The following is a 21,673-nucleotide window of genomic DNA, read 5'->3' on the forward strand; positions in this document are numbered from 1 at the left end:
ATGCCACGGTACACACTACCAGAAACAGTGCTGTTGCTTGAAATAAAGCTGAAATAAAATTGAATATTAAATGAAAAACCTAAACTAAAATAATTAAAATAAAATATGCAAAAGTTGAAGTACTAAAATGACAACAACTAAAACTGAAATAACCATATATTCAAGAACATTAAAAATAATAATAATAAAAAAGTACTGCAAACTTGTTCAAACTTGAAATAAAATTCAAACTTAAAATAAAAGCTCATTCAAAATGCTGGTACACACCTAAATCAGTGCTGATATTGTTAACTAAAACTGAAGGCAAATTACCATGGTATATGCCCAAAAATACATGGAATTAATTACCATGGTGCATGCCGGATAAACATAGTATTAAGATGGTACAAAAATGTGTGGTATTTCCATGGTTTGTGTTCAAAATCAAAGAAATATCCGTAAATGTCTGGTTTGTATCCAAAGACAAATGTGGTATAACTGTGGAATGTGTCCTAAAAACACATAATATGATCAAGGAACATGTCAAGAAATGTGTTACGTGTTAAAAACAGGGTGCTACCGTGGTACACGTGTGTGCTGGATGGATGCCACACCGCTGACGTGCCTCAAAAAGCATCATCTTGATCTTATATATGTGACCCTGGAGCACAAAAGCAGTCTTAAGTCGCTGGGGTATATTTGTAGCAATAGCCAAAAATACATTGTATGGGTCAAAATGATCGATTTTTCTTTTATGCCAAAAATCATTTTTGTACATTTTCTACTGTAAATATATCAAAACATAATTTTTGATTAGTAATATGCATTGCTAAGAACTTCATTTGGACAACTTTAAAGGCGATTTTCTCAATATTTGGATTTTTTTGCACCCTCAGATTCCAGATTTTCAAATAGTTGTATCTCCGCCAAATATTGTCCGATCCTAACAAACCATACATCAATGGAAAGCTAATTTATTCAGCTTTCAGATGATGTATAAATCTCAATTTCGAAAAATTGACCCTTATGACTGGTTTTATTGTCCAGGGTCACATATGGCTGTGATGTCTTTAGCACAGCACTAAAACATGAGGCCTTTGAGACCCTCCATAAACAGAAAGGTGATTTTTTTTCCAAGGGCCTGGACGAACGAAGCATTCAAATTCACACATCCTGAGGAAGGAACACGTTTCCTGATCCACGTTAAACAAAGAAAGGCGGTTCCAAGTGAAATGTGCAACCATTCTGCCCTTCTCCTCATCCTCCAGCGCCGGCGTGTGCGTCCTTCATATTCATGAACACTGACCTGTGAGGATGAGCATGTGTCTTCTCTGGCTCGGCCTGCTCCACATCAGCCTGAGCGCACTGTGTAAGGGCTCCTCGCACAGATGATTGACACCGTCTCATCGTCTTTTTGTTCATTTGTCTTACCTCTTTCTCCCTTTTGCTCTCACCTCCAGGGCAAGCGGCCAACATACAGGCAGGTAAGCCCTCGATTCACTTTCCAGTTTCCATTTGTGCTTTGTATTTGCATGGGAGAGAAACCATGTGGTCGCGACAGTTTCGGGACACCAGCTTCTGTAGGGTTATTTTTACCTCAGACTAACCTGACTGCTTGATTTATATAGCTGGGAAAAGGGAGCAGTGAAATATTATGACAATTCTGTGCTTTTCTGAGACTTTTAGGATGTATTTTTAGTCAGAGCAGATCTGTGATTCACTTGGATGCTTTGATCCTTCAGAGATACTTTGACACTCGCTGTTTAGCCCCTCACAGGAAGTTTGCACCTCGTACAATAGCAAGATGTTTAGTCTGCTTCTAATTGGAGGCTCAAACATGTTCAGTGATGCAGATTCTAAGCCACAAACACTAGGATCTTATAGTAGACATGCAACCATTGAGTTTGGGTTCGGATTGTCCTTGTTTTTCCAGCTTTTAGTGGTGTTTACTGAAGTGACGTGTGTAGCGGTGAACTCCGGTTGTGTTGGCCAGGTTGAGAGTCGTACGGCAGAAATCACAGGCTCTGCACTCCTGAGGGGGAAATGTTTAGTGTTTGTTTATGTGATTTCCTTCCTTCCACTTCTTTCTGTTCAGAACGCCACTGCTTTCCACACTTTCGGCCTCCTTTAAGACTTCAGGAAAAGAACTGTGTGTTCTGCTCAAAGTAAACACACAGAGAAGATGACTCTTTAGAAGTGGCATCTGATGGGTTTTTTGTGAGCTGAAGCAAGCACACGTTTCTTTGAGAACAATGTACTGGCTCTGTCTGATGCTTCTTTTTAGCCCAATTCAGCATGGCATGGCCGATAAGGCAATCCCAGAATGCATCACTTGTGTAAAGAAGTGTGCTTAATTTAATTTAATGTGCACTTACTACAAGTCTTTAAAATTGGACTTGCAGATAGTATTTCATTTATAAAATAAAAGGCCACTTATGTGTACTTAAAGAGAGTACGCTTTCATGACAGCTTCTTTTTAAATAGTGCACTTTGTAATAATGTCAAATTCAAAGTTTTACACTAAAGTACATTTTAAATCATTACGATTTAATCATCTTTTCTCGTGCTTTAAAGAAGTACACTTATTTTGATGTGTTAACTAACATATAAAGTACACATAAAGTGCTTGACTATAATTTTAACTGCAGTGTGTTATTTAATAATACATTTACAGTTTGTATATTTTAAATACACTAAATTGCAACTTCATAACTGCATTTGTGTAATTACAAATATATTTAAATTTATGACACAAGTTTCAGTAGAAATTACATTAAAGTATATTTTACTGATTTAAAGTACTTCATAGGATTTTTTTATACATATGCTTTAAATATATAATATATAAATATACATTACATATATGTGACCCTGAACCAAAAAAACAGTCTAAAGTGTACATTTTTCAAAATTGAGAGTTATACATCATCTGGCAGCTGAATAAATAAGCTCTCCATTGATGTATGGTTTGTTAGGATCGGACAATATTTGGTCGAGATACAACTATTTGAAAATCTGGAATCTGAGTGTGCAAAAAAATCATCTTTAAAGTTGTCCAAATGAAGTTCTTAGCAATGCATATTACTAATCAAAAATTAAGTTTTGATATATTCATGGTAGAAAATTTACAAAATACCTTCATGGAACATGATCTTTACTTAATATCCTAAAGATTTTTGGCATAAAAGAATAATGTATAATTTTGACCCATACAATGTGTTGTTGGCTATTGCTACAAATATACCCCAGCGACTTAAGACTGCTTTTGTGCTCCAGGGTCACATATATAATTACCATAAATACACCATAAATATGTGACAGTAAGATGATGTGCAGAATTCACAGCAGATTTAACAAAAATTATAAGTTATTTCAGAGCCAACGAGTGTTTTTGAAATTGCATTTAATTTGTATAATATTTTCAAACAGAACAATTTAAAAGCTTTTTCTGATTGTATTTAAAGAGCCATCTATTGTGTAACACCACAGATGAAGAATCTTCTGACTAAATGTGTAAAATAATTTTACAATAATTTATTAAAAAAAAATATGAAATATTTGTTTATTAATAAAGCACCTTTCAAAAACACAATGATGCTTCACACATATTTTTGTAATTATTTAGATACTTATTTATAAATAATTCAGGTAAGTAAACAACTGTCAACATCTCTTCTGTAATTGTTTTCTCTTATTTTGACTAAAGAGGTTAAATTTAAGATGTACACAGAAAGTTTTTCATGATCTATTGATATTCCATTGCTTCCATTAATGTTTTATATTTTTATAAAATCTAAAATTTTATATGTTTATTTTTGACGTGGAATTTCTTGAACATGGCCCGAATGACCCAGCTGTGTTTTCTTTTATTTGTGTGTTTGTTATTTCTGGGTGTTTCTGAGCAGCAGTGACCATTGATCAGGTGACACTGACTGTGCTTCCTGCTAATAATGTGGAGAGTGGCACTAATGTGATCTTGCGTTGCGAGGCCAGTGTCAGTCAGAGCCTCCCCCAGCCGCTGACATACTCCTTCAGCCTCCTGCAGGACAGTCAGGTGATGTACTCCAAAAATAGCAGTGCCTCAGTGGTGGAGCGCAGTTTATCTCCAGCCAGGGTGTCCAACTCTGGTCGCTACCAGTGCAGTGTCCACATCTACAACAAGCACAAGATGAGTAACATTCTGTCATTAAGAGTCACAGGTTAGTAACATAACTGACCCTCTGCTAAGCCCCGCCTTAAAGAGATAGTTCACCCGAAAAATGAAAATTTGCTGTTAATTTACTCACCATCAGGCCATCCAAGATGTAGGTGACCTTTTTACTTCAGAAGAATAGTAAGGATCTTTGGTGATTCATTAAATTCAAGTCAGTGGCTACCATCAATTTGAGTCCAAAAAAATCAGGCAACACAAAATGAATACCCGTGGCTCCTGACGATATATTGAGGTCTTATGAAGCAAAATGATCAGTCTGTGCAAGATTTTTAATGCTTTCTCGTGATTTTCTAAACAGGTAAGTTGATTAAGACTTGATAATTTTTTTTCACTTTATATGCTTTAGACGTGTAAAACATTCACATTTCACATCATTGTTGGCTGTTAATGTAATTGCGTACCTATACATTACGTAAATGCATGATGTAAACAAACTGGCCAATCAGTTATTTGAACCAGTTCACTGAAACAAGCTATCCGAAAGAACCAGTTCATGCAAAAGAATTGGATTTGAGGCTATGGATTACAGGTAAAAATGTTGTAAATAATGTTCAGTTTCTTGCAAAGATGGATCATTTCGCTTCATAAGACCTCAGTATATCATTAGGAGCCAGGAGTATTATTTTGGTCTCGTCTCTATGCATTTTTAATTCTCAAAGTAACAGTAGCCATTTACTTGCAGTCACCTACAACTTGGATGGCCTGAGGATGAGTAAATTAACAGCAAATTTTCTTTTTTGGGTGAACTATCCCTTTAAAAGCATTACTGACCAATTCTACTTTAGCAACTGTTGTCATCAACTATATTTTAAGGAAATAACTTTTGCTCTTTTGTAGGTCTATGGATATCCTGTGTGTTTAAACAGAATACGTTTAAGCCTTTTGACCCTTGAATGCATGAATACATATGGATCTCTAAATTGCCCTAATAGCATAAAACTGTACTGATATTTGAACAATTACACAGTAATAAAATAAAGCATCTGAACCTTTTGATACACTAATCTTAAAATGTTTTCATTTACATCATCTTCAAAATCAGTATTTTGTATCATGACAGCTTCGTCATCAGATCCACCATTAAATGATGCGATTTGATTATGAACTTGCTCTGCAGTAAATCGCTGAGCCTTGTCAAGATTTGCTGATGTTACTTGAGAATTCTTTTGTTTTCTGCTTGCGGTCACACTCATCACACTCAATTTCTTACAGACGTCGGCACCTTGAGAAATAAAGGTGATATCATTTATTGAGACGTCAGATATTCAACACAGCTGCACAGAAAAAAAATATTAATAATAATATATATATATATATATATATATATATATAGATCTGCTACGAGGTGATTCATGTATGCTATATGGAGGTATATAGCCATATTTCATGTATGTTATATTTGCAGCAGCAGTATTTCTTACATGCTCACAGCAGCATGTTGTGGATGTATTGGCAGTAGCAAGTCTCGGTACTTACTCTGCCGCAGCAGCAGCGTAGCAGATCTGTTCCGCCAAGACCAAATACATTAACATTGTCATGTACATTACCATGCCAATCCATCCGAGAGTTGTCATGACAGAAATATATATATACTAGATCAGAATCCAGCAAGCAAAATATTGGTTTTCATCGTTGCCCCTAAATTGTGTGGTTGATGTGACTGATTATATTCAGTGGTTTAGAAAGTCTTTAAACCCTTACAGGCCTTCAAATCCCTGTGCTGAAGGTGAAGTCTGACATCGTGTCTGAGGGGGAAGACATTATTGCCACATGCAGTGCACGAGAGGAGACGGGCAGTCTGATGTTCTACTTCTACGAGGACAATCAGGAGGTCAAGAGAGTCGTTAGTACCAGCAACTCTGTGACAACCACTCTGACCATGCAGAAGCTCACAGACATCTACCTGCATTGTGACTATATGGTTATGATGCAACGCAGCGCAGGACACTCCAACAAAAGCAACATGGTGAAAGTTATTGTACAAGGTAAAAACATATTCAAGTTACTTGAAACCTGCTGATAACATTTAAAGAACACCACATTGGGCAAAGAAAAAAAAATTGACTCATCATTCACTCATGGATTTATGCACATTTTTGTCCAAAAAATGTTCCCTTGAGAGAGAATGTCTCTCCCCCAATATGATATGTTAAGAAACACAGCAACACATGGGGAAAAAACCTAATCAAGCCATTTCATGGAGTCATTATAGAGCATATATATGCACATCTGATGATATTTTGCATTAACAGTGAGATGGACTTTCTTTTTTACAGATCTTGATGTGATCACCCCACAAATAAGCATCTCCCCCAAAGCGAATGTTGTTGAGGGTGACAGGGTGCAGATCACATGTAAGGTGAAACTTAACTCAGATCTTGAGTTGTACCTCACCAAAGTCAACACCCTTCTTCGTGAATCTCATACAACCTTCACATACAGCCTCATAGTAAGAGCTGAGGATTCAGGGGACTATGTGTGTAAAGCAGAGAAAGGCAGTGTGCAAAAGAAGGCAGTCTATCGGCTAAATGTTGCAGGTAAATAACCACCAAGATTTTCTAAGAAATGTGCATCAGATTTCCAGACAATTCAAATGTTCGTCATTCAGGTTGTACATATCACCAACCATTTGTGTGTTTTTTACTTAACATTTTGACTAATATTAAAATGCTTTCAGCTATCAATGAGTGTACTGCCATATGACATTGTTTGATTTTTGTCATTATTATTGAATTAAAATAGGTTTTATTTTAATAATGGCAGTTATGTGTTAAAATTGTAGTTAGAGTGGAATATCAAGATACAAGAGTTATTTATCTTTTAATTTTTACAGATATTTTGCACATAGTTCTGTGCTTGTAGATTTTGTTCTGATTTGTTTATCATTTATTTCTATATTTTTTCAAGAAAGTATGATGCATTATACATTAGTTACTAATGTAAAATACACTGCATACGTGTTATTTTAGTATCACAGAGATACTATTTTGAATAATATTTTATATTTGTTTTGATTTAATTTTGTATTATTATTTCAAGTAACACAGGTTTTTATGGCTTCAATTTTAGTTTTAGTTAACTACAATAACCCTGGACTGCATGATAATTACATTTTTTTTCTGAAACCATCAGAACTGTTCTCGAAGCCAATTTTGAGAATGAGCCCAGACCAGCTTTTTGAAGGAGAACGCTTCACTCTGACCTGCAGCAGTACTGTAATCTCCTCAGTGAAGATCGGAAAAGCAGACATAAAGTATGTTTTGCTGAAAGATGGCCGACGTATTGCAGCAGTTGCCAAATACGATGACACTGCAAGCCTGGCCACCAATGGGAACTACTATTGTATGGCCATGGCTAAAGAAGTTAACAAGACCAGCTTACCATTTATTTTAAAGGCTAAAGGTGATGAGTTTCTGCTTTTGTCAAAGCTCTGTCATGCGGGGACATGCATATATTATCCATATTACTAATTGACTGCTATAACATAACATTTTTGTTAATTCTATGTTATAACATGTTATAATACAGTAATAACAAAAGCTGTTTGATAAACTAGCAATATAGTTGCTCCCAATAGTGCCAATACTCTAAACTCTTAAAAATAAGGTGATTTTTGTAGTGATGCATTTGAAGAACCATGTTGGGTTCCCGAAAGAAACTTTCAGGGAACAGTTCTTAAATCAATTTCGTAGTCTGAAGAACATTTCAAAAATCTAAAGAACCTTTTTCCACTATAACAAATCTTTTGTGGAATGGAAAGATTCCATGGATGTTAAAGGTTCTTCATGAAACCGTAGATGCCAATAAAGAACCTTTATTTTCTCGAGTGTAGAATCGACACAAATAGATTTATTTCAATTGATATGGTGCACTGCAAAAGTACATTTTCTTTTGTGCATGCTTCTCATTTTTCCTCTTCTCTTTTCCAGTGCCTGTTTCTGCCCCAGTCCTTCGTGCTGTTAATAAGGTGATTGTTGGTAAACCATTCAGAGTTTCATGTGAGTCTGAAAATGGAACGTTTCCAATAACCTACACCTTACTGAAGACCAGCGTTCCAGTGGCTAACAGGACAGTGGTTGAGGCAGCTGACAGGGCGATCTTTAATATAACCTCCATCAGTTTTCCTGAAGAGATCTACAGCTTCAGATGTCAGGCTTCTAACCATGTGCCATCATTCAGTAAGACCAGTGAGCCCCTTAGAGCACCAGTCATAGGTAAGAGGACCTCATCCTGACAACTTCATACTGAAACATCTGTGTTTCTGCTGTTTTTTAATTAATTTGGAAGTGCATGTTGCCATTGTTGCTGCTGTTTTTGAATTAATTTGGAAGTGCATGTTCCCATTTTTAGATGCTGATTTAAAGCTCATTTTGTATGCTTTAATCACTGATGGACCTTTGAGTCCGGTACCATTTTTGATCACTAAAACTTGTGTCACATTCATTATATTCCTCTTCTGCACACCAAAGCCTGCAAGATGAATTAAACACTGCTGTTTAGCTAAAGTTTCACTTTCAGGGAAAGTTTTTCAAGTTATTCATAGTTTGTCGTGATAAATCTTCGCAACATAGACTCATTGCAAAACTCCAAAAATGTACCTATGCCTACAATTCACTGCAGTTTGTCACTGAAATTAATTACAAGGGCAGATTATTGGTTAATAAAGACTTGTTTTCATGCAGTTCCTTGCAGAAAACTGTAGGCGCGTTTCCATTAGCCTTCAAATTGCGCAAATTGAAATTGCAAATTGAAAATACGCCCAATGGAAACGCGTCAATTTCGTAAAAACGTAAAACGTAAAAAAGTTTTTATATAAGGCTATAAGGGGCTTTCCTACCATTAATGCTTAGACAATTTACACTGCACATGTCTGCGGTGCAGTGTGGCTCTGATACGGCCACCGAAGCTGATTGCGGCCACTCTAGTCAATGCTTGTTTATTCCAGAATCCAGCCGCGCCACACACGTTTCTGAAGCGGCTCTCTGTGCTGCTTCTGTAAAGATACACGCATATGCCTCCTTTGAATAAATATAGCCAAAATCCGTTAAAATCCCACCAAAATCCGTTGCCATGACTTATCGCGAGAGGCAAACGGTTACGTTTTATTCGCATAACATTGGTTAATGGAAACGCCGTCATTTCGCAATTCTTTTTTATTGACATTTATAAAATATCGACAAAGTTTTGCGCAAATCTGTAATGGAAACGCACCTTATGTTATGACCTCAAAACACTTTTACCATAGTGTAAACTAACACATAACCAGCTCCATATGTATGGCTTTTCTGACATAGTAAATTGTACAGTGTCCAGTGAAACACAAGTCACGTTGAAAGAGCTGAATGATTTATAAAAGCATGTGTTACAGTGATTTGGTCACAATTTTGCATCCTTCCTAATGTCACCATCTATTTGTGGTAAAATCACTGCAATGCACTGCCTCTGAAGCTTTATTTATTTAATACTCTTTAGTTTTATACTAGAGGACATGATATTCACATTTTCTTTGCCAGTACTTGTTTTGTTTGCTTTTACCAAATTTAACATGAGTCACTTTTGGAGAACCATCAAAAATGATAAATCAATATCAGTGAAACAAACAGTAAATACAACATGAATGCATGTTAAATCTGACTATTATAAACACAAGCTTGTTAAATGTTTAGCTCACATACAAATTACAATTATGTCATTATTATTTATTCATGTTGTTCCCAAAAAAATTATGCTGGTATTTCCATGGAAAAAAAATGAAACACACACACACACACAAAAGTTGTCCATTCAACTACAGATATACCTACTTCAAGTCTCCTGAAGTCATTCAACAGCTGCATTGTAACAGAAGTTGATGTTGTTATTCAGTGATAATGTCGCTCAGCCAAACCTCTGACATCTTGTTCACATTCAGATAAAAAACATGACATAACAATGACTCCAAACACCATTTGTTCTCACAAATGTTGAATTGGAATACAGTGCACCTGTTTGAATATGTAAAATGGGAAATGGGAAGTTGCAATGGAGCTTCAGTGATTAACGACTGAAAGAAGACGTCAGAAGACCTATGGGCTAGTATTATGGTACTTACATAAATAAAGACAGAATTTACATTTTTCTGTCTACCAGTACCCGTTTCCAGGCCTGACCTGGAGCCGAAGGAAGTTACGGTCACAGAGGGGTCAGATCTCATCCTCATCTGCAGTGTACACCAAGGCACTTACCCCATCACCTTCACCTGGTATTATAACAGAGTTAAGCTCCCTTCCTCCACCCAAGAAGTCAGATCATTAGAAGGAAGTTATGTTGTTAAAGCCATCGAACGAAACCAGAGAGGCGACTACTACTGTGAGGCATCCAATTACGCCATTGAAACCAAAAAGAGTTATCCAGCCAGAATTGGCGGTACGTTTTTAAATACAAACATCAACTTACCTTTGATCACTCCGACGTCATAGTAGAGCTTCTTCGTTTAGATATAGAATATTTTTAACTGTAATGCATACTCTATTCAAGTACACAGACGCAGGTGATAAAGTTAGTTGACCTGAAAGAGTAACTGACAGTGGAAACAGCCAGTTTATGCTAATGCTACTGTGGCATGATGAGCTGGAGGCCCATTTGCCGGCGTTAGAGTAAATGCCGTGACGTCATTAAGTTGCGCCTGCATTTAGGCTGGAGCGCACCTGTGGTGGGTTCTCGTCTGTTTGTTCGCGGGCCTTGGCCTTCTAAAGAGGACAGAAACCGAACTATAAACTGCCGCTGATCCAATAACAGACCCGGATCCTCCTATGGCCCTAGGAAGACAATGAGGAATAGAGTGTTGTCCTGCAGTAGTTCGCCTTGGCCGCACCTGGCCGTTCTCTGACTCCAGGGAATCTACGACCACCGGCAAAATAGAACCCAAACTACCATCTCTCATTCCTGCAGGATCAAGCTCGCTTCTTGGAGCCACTAATAACACTGCCTCAGCAGTGGGGGACTTAACCAAAACATGACCATCCAAGGCTGACGCACCTGCTTCTTGATGCTCCCTGGGAACCACATGCCAGCAATCCACCTCATCTACCTCCTCCTCATACACTGATCCCAACTGAGTTAAAGGCACATCACTAGGATCCACCTCCAGAGTCACTTCCTGACTTCGTCCCTTTAACAGGGAACGATGGATATGTTTAACCTGATGGGGTTCTCCCAGTGGTACAATGGAGTACACACCCCCGTTGTCCTCCGGTGCCTTTACTACGTAATAAGCTACCGGACTCCACAAATCCTGAATTTTATGGCGCCCTCGTCTACCACATTCCTTCAAATACACCAACTGACCAACCGCCAATGGGACATCCCAAACATTCTGATCATGGTTCGTCTTTTGACGATCTGCCGCAAGCTTTAACCGTGCACGGGCCCCCTCAAAAGCGACCTGTAGCCTGGCTTGATGTTCTACAACCCATTCGTGCACGTCACCCGGAGCGATGTCCTGAACGCCTCCAAGCAGAAAGTCCACCGGAAGACGCAGCTCCTGCCCAAACATAAGAAAATATGGGGATTCCCCGGTGGCCTGATGGGGAGTGGTGTTATAGTGAAATAACACTTGAGGAAGACAAGACGACCAATCCCTCTTCCTTGAGGGGGGGAGGGTACGCAGCAGATTATGTAACGTACGATTAAATCTCTCGCACTGGCCATTACCCGCCGGATGGTAAGGCGTCGTGCGAGACTTCTGAATGTTGTACAAGCTACATAACTGCTGCACCAAGATGGGCTCGAAGTTGCGCCCCTGGTCGGAATGAATTCGACCAGGGACTTCCAACTTATAAAACCATTCCCCCACTAGTACCCCAGCGACGGTTTCAGCACGCTGATCTCGAGTCGGGACAGCCAATGTATATTTAGTGAACACATCAGTCATCACTAAGACATTCTCTATCCCTGTCCGAGATGCCTCCAGAACGGTGAAATCTATTGCTAGAATCTCATTAGGCCGAGATGCCAACAAATGGCCCATATGACTACGAGGAAACCCCACCAAGGAGGGCAACAAGATGTGGACAGGACCAAATCAAACGAGGCATATTTTCGACATGATTTAAAACAGAGCCCATCAACACCCTAACGTGTTGTGGCTCCGCAGCCCGGTGGGACCTAGTTTTCCGACTGCTGTGCTGGGCGGGACTGTCTCCCCCCAGATACGGGTACTACTGTGGAAGGGGGCCAAGGGCGAGGAGAAACTCTGTCACCATCGCATTCTCTAGCGAAGTGACCAGCACGTTGACATCGCCTACATATTACAGGACCCCTGCGAGGGGAGGGCTTTTGCAAGGACGAACCCTGTAACTGGGCAAGCCCTTGAGTAAGCTGGCCCAACTCTTCCTGTTGGCGTTTTAACAACTCTTTTAACTCGTCAAATTCCGGTCTGGCCACCAAGCCACTACCCTCTAACCCAGAACGCCCTTGCATTCCATATTGGACACCATACGCTAACGGAACGGACTGACTCAGAGCTCTCGCACCCCCCAACATACCTTCCCTTTCCCACCTTATAGCTTCACTACGCACATGCAAAAAATTACAGGACGGCTCACGACGAACCAATTGTTTAAGCTCACGGCGCAACGCCGGATCTAAAACAAATTCAACAAACTGGTCACGTAGCAACACCCCTGCATTTGGCATCGCGGCTGGCGACTGTTGCTTCACCTTCTCCTGGAGGCCCATTAAGGCGAGGGAAAACTCCAACAAGGTCTCCCCCTCCTGTTGCCTACGGGAGAAGAAAGCTTCTTGTAATGCTACATATGACAAGGAACAACCATAAAGGTCGCGAAGCGCCGCAATCATTTTATCAGGGTCTCCCCTATCTGCATCAGGACGATGCCTAATTTCTTCCCGAGCCTCCCCCTCTAAGTGATCAAAGAGAAAAAAAGCTTTATCGGCCATGGACAGACAACGGACCCGTATGCAGGCCTGTGCTTCCTCGACCCACTCATTAATGCCTACTCCTGATTTACCACTAAACTTTGGGCACTTCCGGTCCCTAGGGACAAAAACAAACCTATCAACTGCTGCAGCGCCAGCACCTGCCTCTGAAGGCCCAGTCGGTGCTGTGTCACTACCCTGCACATTGCTTATGGCACTTACTAAAGGTTGTTGTCCCTGCTGTAATCTTTCGTTCTCAGTCCTCAACTGGGCCACCAGGTCCCGCAGCTCCTGCAACTCAACATCCATATCTAGAGAGGGGGTAGGGGATGTTAGAGAGAAACAGTTTATGACACCGCTGTTTTGTCACAAATACATACAAATAAATCACTCAAACACAACCAAAACTAATACCCATGTCTCCAAAACGCAGTCAAAAAAATAAGTAAGCCCTGCCGACTATACGCCAAAAATGTGGCATCCTCACAGAGCAGACAGAGGGAAAGGGGTTCAAAAGCCAAAATAAATCATACCCTAAAGGGGCAAAAACACTGCATATATTGATATTCGACTACGCCACCCTGGGAATTTCACCCAGAGAATATGACCAGCGCACAGGTTCCCTACTAAAGACAAGGAGAATGGAGACACAGGTATTTAATACAAAAATACAAAAGTTTATTATGATTCATCAAAATAAAATCTGAGGCACACGAAAAAGGACAAGCCCCAATCATTCAAATATGTTTAAAAGAACAGAAGCTGCGGCCTCTCTCAAGAAATGCCCGGGCAAAAGATAGACACGTTCCCCTCACACGCACTGCACACTCACGCTCACAGCACCCGGGCCCCAGTGAAGTGATCAGTCACGGCACACGGTGTAAACACCACCACCAAAGAAGAGAAGGGAACAGTCAATTTCCTACGCAATAAGGCCGCAGCTCCTAGAAACAAACAAACTCTCCACACCATACACACACGCACAAAAAAAAAGAAAATTACTAATTATATAAACAAACAAGTGGATGTCAATTATTCATCCACAGCCGGCCCTTGGTAGAAAAACCCTTACTGGCCCGGTTCAATAAAGGAAACAACTACCAATAAAAATAATAACACAAACAACCAAATAGTCATTGACCACAAAATCAAAAAAACAAAATAAACAAATATATTTGTTATACACATACAGAAAATCAAAACAATTAACTTCAATTAGGGAATGCGCAAAATAAATCAGAATTAAAAAAAAAGAAAACAAATAAACAAATATGTATTATTATACACAATTCACAAATCAACAATCAAATCAAAATTAAATAAATCAGGATTTAAACAAACAATTCCTGACCAAACAGTCAAGATTCATAACCAAACAGTCAAAAACACAAAAAAACTAAATTATGCAAAAAAATAAATAAAAACAAACCAAAAAAAAAGAATCTTAATAAGAAACAAAAAAACTCAAACCATGTAAAGTAACGAGTATGTGAGTATAATAATTCGAGCAGCAGTCTCAAAACAACCCAGGACAAAACAGCGGTGACATCGCTGCACTGAATGCGATCCTCCTACCGTCACATAGCTGCAGGATCAGGTACATGAAGAGAGAAAGAAACGTCCCTTTAATAGTTCACAGTAGTCATTCATACATCACGAACTGAAAATAATACAAGAGAGTTACCATCTGACCAGTTGCTATATTTTAAATGTCGACCACAATCCATCAAAACCCGTCATACACGCACCTGAAGGGCACAGACGCCCGCACAGCAGCCAGCTGATAACAAACGGGAAGATCCCGAAACCACGTCTGTGACGAAAACTAGGCTACAGCATCAAACCGTTGCCCACTAAAGAGGAGCAACAAACCATTTAGTTACTACATACACGCTGGAGATCGCACTCAGTCTACCATCAACCCACTTACCTCGAAACGGTCGCAGCAACACACCACAACACGCCGCACCAGGCCAAGGCCCGCGAACAAACAGACGAGAACCCACCACAGGTGCGCTCCAGCCTAAATGCAGGCGCAACTTAATGACGTCACGGCATTTACTCTAACGCCGGCAAATGGGCCTCCAGCTCATCATGCCACACTACGCTAATAGCACCCCTTGCTGCAATGCTGAGAATGTAATGCTTGTAACTGTGTTGAGTTTCTGGCCTAAAAGTGAAAATGTCTACAGAAGATGTTCCAGTGTCCCTTCTGTTCATTTTTGTGTGTTTTTTTATAGTCAGTTTAGCACTGTGGAAGAAAGCTCTTACTGGAGTGTTCTGTATCTTGCTTTTGGTGGCTATCGTCATAGTCCTGACAGTCCTTTTTAAGAAATTGTCAAATCCACGCAGAAAAAAGCAAGCAACTGAGTTATCAGTGTAAGAGGCCTCTCTTCATCTCTGTTAAACATCTACTTCGTTTGTTACGTGTATATCATCATTTGAAGCTTTTTTGTCCGTTCTGTTTGAAACTGCTTTCTTTCTCAGAAAACCTTCACGGCCCAAATCAGGTGATCCCATGAGAATAAGCCTTACTCTCGACATTGAAGATAACACTGCTCTCAATGGTAACAAATGTCCTCATCCTTGTCACATTAACATTAATACAGTGCATTTGGCTATTGTTTAAGCTGTTGTGTGTTCCTGAAAAAAAGTTACTTTGATCTTTATTTAGACTAATGTCAAGTTTGGTCCATTTAAGTTAAATTAAAGTTTCGGGTTCAATACAAGTTGAAATTACAAGTTGGGTGTAATGTTGATCAGAAAATCCTAAAATTTGTGCATGCAGTAACGAAAGTAGAATTATTTGAGCTGAATTTCTTAAGTGGGACTACTTCTAGGTCAGGGGTAGGCAAGTTCGGTCCTAGAGAGCCGCAGTCCTGCAGAGTTCAGCTCCAACCCTGAAAACAAAACTCACCTGCCTATAGCCTTAGTAATCCTGAAGACATTGATTAGCTTGTTCAGGTGTGTTTGATTAGGGTTGGAGCTGAACTCTGCAGGACTGCGGCTCTCTAGGACCGAACTTGCCTACCCCTGTTCTAGGTGAATGAACTTCTGGTTTTGCGTTACCAATGTAATTCCTGTGGAGTTTGTTACATGCAACAAGTTCTATGCAGGGGTGCGTTTCCCAAAAGCAACTATGGTCGCAAGTTCCGTCATTACCAATAGAGTTCAATGGAACGAACCACCATAGTTAGCTAACGATGCTTTTGGGAAACGCACCCCAGATTGTTACATAGTATCCCTTTCTGGTATCGTTGGGCTGAGTAAGGCAGGGGTGTCCAATCCTGCTCCTAGAATGCCAACATTCTGCAGCGTTTAGCTCCAACACACTTGTCTGGAAGTGTTTTTAGACCTTGATTAGCTGGTTTTTGGTGTGTTTAATTAGGGTTGGAGCTAAATTCTGCAGGACAGTGACCCTCCAGAAACAGGTTTGGACGTCCTCGGAGAAAGGTCAGGTGAGGTTAGGTTATTGCAGTGTCCAGTTCTGTTTCTGAAAGGCCACTGTCCTGCAGAGTTTAGCTCCAATCCTAATCAAACACACCTGAAGCAGCTAATCAAGGCGTTCAGACTCATTGGAACTTCCAGGTGAGTGTGTTTTGGGCAGGCTGGAGCTGAACTCTATAGGACATTGGATTGGACACCTCCGGGTTATGGAAATGGCTGAATGGTATTTTGAATATTGAATCATACTGAAAAATTTATTTTATTGATTTTTCTCTGACACTAGATGTTGAACCCATATACTGATTTTCACTGATATCTTGTTCATTTCTGCCTTACAGGAACTCCCTGTGTGATGGGCAGGAATGTCTGGACTGAAAATGTATCTGGCTCAGGTAGTACAGATTTTAAACCGGATTATGCCAATGTAATGTGAGTTCATCACATGATACCCTCTGCTTGCTCTTTTACTAGATTCTGATGATCATACTGATGAAGACTCTGAGCTGGTTCACCCACAGGAAGTCGATCCCAGAGGAGGTGAGTTGCAAAGATTTTCAAAGTTCTTCAACAGTCAATGAATTCCTCCGATGGATTCATTGTGAAAAATATGTCAGTTATAGCTGGATATTGAATATATTGGATCGTTGGTTTTGGTTCTGTGTGAAATGCTGTGTCAGAACCACCATAAACTTTGTTTACATTTGCTAAATTGTTCACTATCTATTTAATACAAAATTGCAAGAAAGAATGATACTGGTTAGATTTTTTAATGCCGAATTCAAAGTTGCACAATTGGTTATAGTGATGACGAACGTGAATGTGTCATCACAGCTTGGCGCTACGATGTCATTTGGTTTACTGTATATTGATTTCTTGGTGAGTTTATTTTGTGTCATGCTTCTGGGATGATTTATGTGTTTAAGGACAATACCAATGTCAAGTCTTCAATGAGTCAATGTGTGTTTTGTAAGAATAATAATAGTCCAAGGCACTCGAATCTTATTCAAAAAGTTTTAAAAAGCCTTTATTTCATCATGGCTATAAGTTTTAAAAATGGGTGACAAGTGCACACCTACGCGTTGCGGCTATTTTGCCTTCGTCAGGGTGTGAGTAACAAATACAATCTGAGTTCATTTTGAGCAGCAATTAATTAGTCTAATGTGTGTTTTGTAGTTGGGTACAAGAAAAGAACAGAGTCTTGGTTGGTTTCATATTTTCTTTTTATTGTACGGAGCCCCGCATGTGGCATGCAGGGTAAATCGTGCGCACAATTTTCTATTTCGTTCCTTCGATTTATAAATTGTGCACACGATTTACTAATTCATTCCCTCGATTTGCTAAGTCGTGCACACGATTTACTATTTTGTTCCCTCAATTTATAAATTGTGTGCACTATTTACTAATTCATTCCCTCGATTTGCTAAGTCGTGCACACGACTTATAAATCGTGAGAATGTTTTAGTACATCGAGGGAACGAATTAGTAAATCGTGCGCACGATTTATTTATTTTTTCTTGCATGTCATGTGCGGGGCTCCGTATTATTGAGTAGATATTCATTCTGCAGCACATTTCAGAGTAGATCTTGTGTCTGATCCCGTGTTTTGGCATTGTTTAGTGCCAGGTTTTTGCTGCTCTCAGCACATTTTTTTCTAGCACATGTATAGTTTGTTTTTGAGTATCCATTTTGTAAGATATTGTTTAATTTTTCATTTTTTTATTGTTTATTTTGTACTTTGTGTGGATTACATTTTTAAAAAGTAGCTTGTGAAAATAAAATCACTTTGGACCTTGGGCAACTGCATTGTTGTTCTGAGGCTTCCTAACTCCTTCCGGGCCTCTCAGCAACACACTTCACGACAGTTATACTTCAGGACCCAGATTTTAAACTCAATATCGAGTGGCGATCCAACACAATAAATGTCAATGTTTGCACCACAAATGCACTAAGTATTTTATTATTAAGACATAATTTACGATTTTGTTTCAATTCCATATAGCCTATATTTCCATCCATTTGGATTACACAGGACTGGATTAAACATAATCTTGATGGCATAGTTTATTTAAATATAGTCTATATAGTCTATTTAAATAATTATATTTTCAGAATGCAATTGTTTAGCATCAGTATTAATATGTTCATTGTTAAAACAGTTAAATATATTCAGTTAAAAAGTATGAACATGGTTAAAATATGATTAGCTATGGCACAAGTAATATTTAATTAGTTAAAATGTATAGGATTGATGATCAATATATAAACTTGGTTATTGTGTATTTAAAACACATTCAGTTTATTAGTACTTTTACAGAAATTTGTTTTATCTGAGGTATGACTGACAAATATTCATCACATGAAGTTTATTAGTTTATATTAAAACAGTGTAAATTTGATCATTTTATATGGAAATTAAAATACATAAATCTTAAATTTTAGTTTTTTTTTTTTTTTTTATGTAGTATTGTTTTTTCTCTACTGTCTAAATCCAGAAAAGACCAGAAAATGCCGTTTTTGGATCATGACTACTTTGAGAATTTCCTATCAACGCAACTTTCTTAACTACGTAAATTTCCATTTGGATGCTAAAAAATGTGTGAAAATGTGTCCATATTTCGAATAGATGTTCCCGTGAAGAAAACCACAGAGCCCGAATACAGTGTCCAGCACACAGAGGTCCAGGTGTCCACACCAGGTGAGCTCAGATGTTTGAATCACGTACATTACAGCATGACCATAACAGGCAGTAAAAGAGGCATGTCGTTACACTGCGTCCAAACTGACATTGTAAATGAATGTGTGGTGTTTACATCATGCATGAGACGCCAGGTGGCTATTTCCTGCACTGGTGGGAAAGAGCTTCCTGCTTTCACAATGGGCCCTGGAGCCTCATGTTCCTCTGCCCAACCGACACAGAAACTCGTCTATTGTTTCTTTAGCGCAAATAAACACTCCACAGTCCCTTTTCCCTGGTTGATTAATAGCAAGACCTCTTACTAATCATTGCAGTAGGCGTGTGAAACAATGCTGAAACATAGCAGAGGTCACACTGAAATGGGTTTTGGCATGCCCACATATTGCCAAACAATAGCTGCATCTGGAGGGAAACAGATTACTTACACAGGCATATTAGCATGGCACTAACGCGATAAGCCTAAGGCGGGCACCGCACTCCTCTTCCTTGGGAGTTGATTGGAGTTGTTTCAGGAAGTTGGGCTGAAGTTATTAAATTAAATATTCATCCATTTTCCACTACGGCTCTTTTGTGATGGTGGTTCATTTGTTTTTTGCAGGAGTTTCGGAACAGGCTGAGGGCGTAAGTGACGCACAATGTTGACACACAGACACAAAAGTCCACATTTAGGTATGTACAGATAGTTTTGCAACAGGGAGGCCCTCTTGTGGAAGAAATAGGTGCCACAGAAGAAATCTCAATACGATGTATCTGATTTGGTCAGTCTTATGAAGCCTGTCAGGAAAATTTCCAATCACACAAAATCCAAAGAGGAAAATTAAGAAAATAGCACATTTTACATTTATTCCAAATATTTTCAATTCTCATTGCCATCACTGTATTACAGTAAAAATGCTGCTCTAAATTTATTTTTTAAATAATTAAGAGCAGTACAACAAAAACAGTACAACAAAAACTGTCATGATATAGAAATACTTTATAGTTGTTTCATATAGTAGTAATGAATATGAGAATCAGACTTTTTTTTCTCATTATAAGGTATATAATTTGGGGGGGACATGCTTAATTAGCATGAGCATAAATAAATTATTTTGTACAAATTCCGAAAAAACAAAAGCTGCATGTATTGTCCACAGTTATATTTCTGTATTAGTTTAGACAGCAAGGTAATTAAAATGTAAAATATTGCTTAGAACATGATCCTGCAAGCTAGTTTGTGAAGTGTGTGTCTTTCTCAGCAGGTGGCTCTGGAATATGCACAACTCAACAACAGTGAACAAGAACCTGCATGAGTGTCGACACTTTACACCTAATTTATTCAGCTTCTCCACCACCAGAAGCTGATTTTCAATCATGATGTGCTGACTTTGAATATTGTACTTTGATTATTAACATTACTTTGTGGCTTGGATTTGTTACATGAGTAAAATTTGTTATGATGTTTGTATATCAGAGATTAAAATGTGAGCAGTCAAATCAAGTCTTTTGCTGGTTTTCTTTGTTTTTCCTCTTTGGTGTGTTTTTTCAAGAACTATGAGGAACAGGAAAGACATTTTTGCTTCCAGAACACGAGGGAGCCGCTGAACCACTTGAAAGAGGTAGTCTTTTAAAGTGGAGCTACTCGAAAGGGTCCTTTTAAACATTTAGGATCAAAAGCCACTGCTAACTTTATATATAGAAGTTTGAAAAGACTTAGCCCCTTGTTAGAAAAGTTGTGCTAACTAAATTGCAAGCATATATACTTATTAATCTTTTCAAGGAGTTTCACTCAGATTTTCATTCTCACCATTGATTAATTACTGTAGTAAACAATCTGAGACTGAGAATTGAAAGTTGTCTTTGAAAATATGTGCCTTTTTTATGGTATACCGCAGGGTTCTATTTTAGGACCTCTGCTATTTTTGTAAAATGTCAACCCTGTCTTAAAAAAAATCTTTTTATTATTGCTAGATCTGTGTTAGTTCCATCATGCAACCTAGGATCTGCAGATTCTACAAGCAGTACATGTTAAAAAAAGGAAGTGTTACTTTTATTTTTATTTTAGTTGTTTAGCTAAGCAATGTTTAATCTTTCATTTTTCATCTATTTGGGTTGATTTTAAAATATTTTAAATTTTATTTATTTAATTAATCGTTTTTTATTTATTCATTCATTCGTTTGTTTGGGGGGTTTTTTTTGTTTTTTTTTTCAGGGCCATCTCTGAATGTCACAAAATATTGCATTGCTTGTGACACTTCTAGTGTCCTTGGATGGTGCCAGGCTGCTTGAGGGCTCCAATGTGACACTCAGGAGCTTATCAGCATGACTCCCCATCAATCATACATCGTGGGTTATCAGTAGCAATGGCCACCCATTGTGGTTACCTTAGAGAAAACAAGGGAGTCCCATAATGGGGTGCCACTTTAGCAGATGAATAAATCTTC

At 38.7% G+C, this 21,673-nt stretch overlaps 1 protein-coding gene across 6 annotated transcripts; it reads left to right on the forward strand.

Moving 5' to 3' along the window:
- The first annotated feature begins 1,259 nt into the window (after nucleotides 1-1,259).
- LOC107654580 (platelet endothelial cell adhesion molecule-like) lies at nucleotides 1,260-20,715 on the forward strand. Of its 6 annotated transcripts, none has more exons than XM_016441717.1 (15): nucleotides 1,260-1,348; nucleotides 1,440-1,463; nucleotides 3,885-4,178; nucleotides 5,896-6,177; nucleotides 6,469-6,729; nucleotides 7,325-7,594; nucleotides 8,122-8,406; nucleotides 10,322-10,597; nucleotides 15,349-15,487; nucleotides 15,596-15,675; nucleotides 16,894-16,947; nucleotides 17,027-17,092; nucleotides 19,179-19,250; nucleotides 19,849-19,919; nucleotides 20,489-20,715. In XM_016441717.1, exons 1-14 carry the CDS (start codon nucleotides 1,294-1,296, stop codon nucleotides 19,890-19,892), a joined length of 2,202 nt encoding a protein of 733 aa, XP_016297203.1. In that variant the 5' UTR covers nucleotides 1,260-1,293; the 3' UTR covers nucleotides 19,893-19,919; nucleotides 20,489-20,715. The 6 variants fall into 6 exon arrangements, with proteins under 6 accessions (XP_016297203.1, XP_016297204.1, XP_016297200.1 ...); XM_016441718.1 differs by having other exon boundaries at nucleotides 20,492-20,715; XM_016441714.1 differs by having other exon boundaries at nucleotides 19,849-19,871.
- The last annotated feature ends 958 nt before the right edge of the window (nucleotides 20,716-21,673 follow it).

The sequence above is a fragment of the Sinocyclocheilus anshuiensis genome, unplaced genomic scaffold, assembly GCF_001515605.1.
Source record: "Sinocyclocheilus anshuiensis isolate Anshui unplaced genomic scaffold, SAMN03320099.WGS_v1.1 scaffold787, whole genome shotgun sequence".
NCBI classification, from domain to species: domain Eukaryota; kingdom Metazoa; phylum Chordata; class Actinopteri; order Cypriniformes; family Cyprinidae; genus Sinocyclocheilus; species Sinocyclocheilus anshuiensis.

Coding starts and splice junctions, on each gene's coding strand:
- LOC107654580 (XM_016441714.1), top strand. CDS start 1,294: ATGAGCATGTGTCTTCTCTGGCTCGGCCTGCTCCACATCAGCCTGAGC. Junction 6,730..7,324: donor CTATCGGCTAAATGTTGCAG/GTAAATAACCAC, acceptor TGAAACCATCAG/AACTGTTCTCGAAGCCAATT. Junction 8,407..10,321: donor CCTTAGAGCACCAGTCATAG/GTAAGAGGACCT, acceptor TCTGTCTACCAG/TACCCGTTTCCAGGCCTGAC.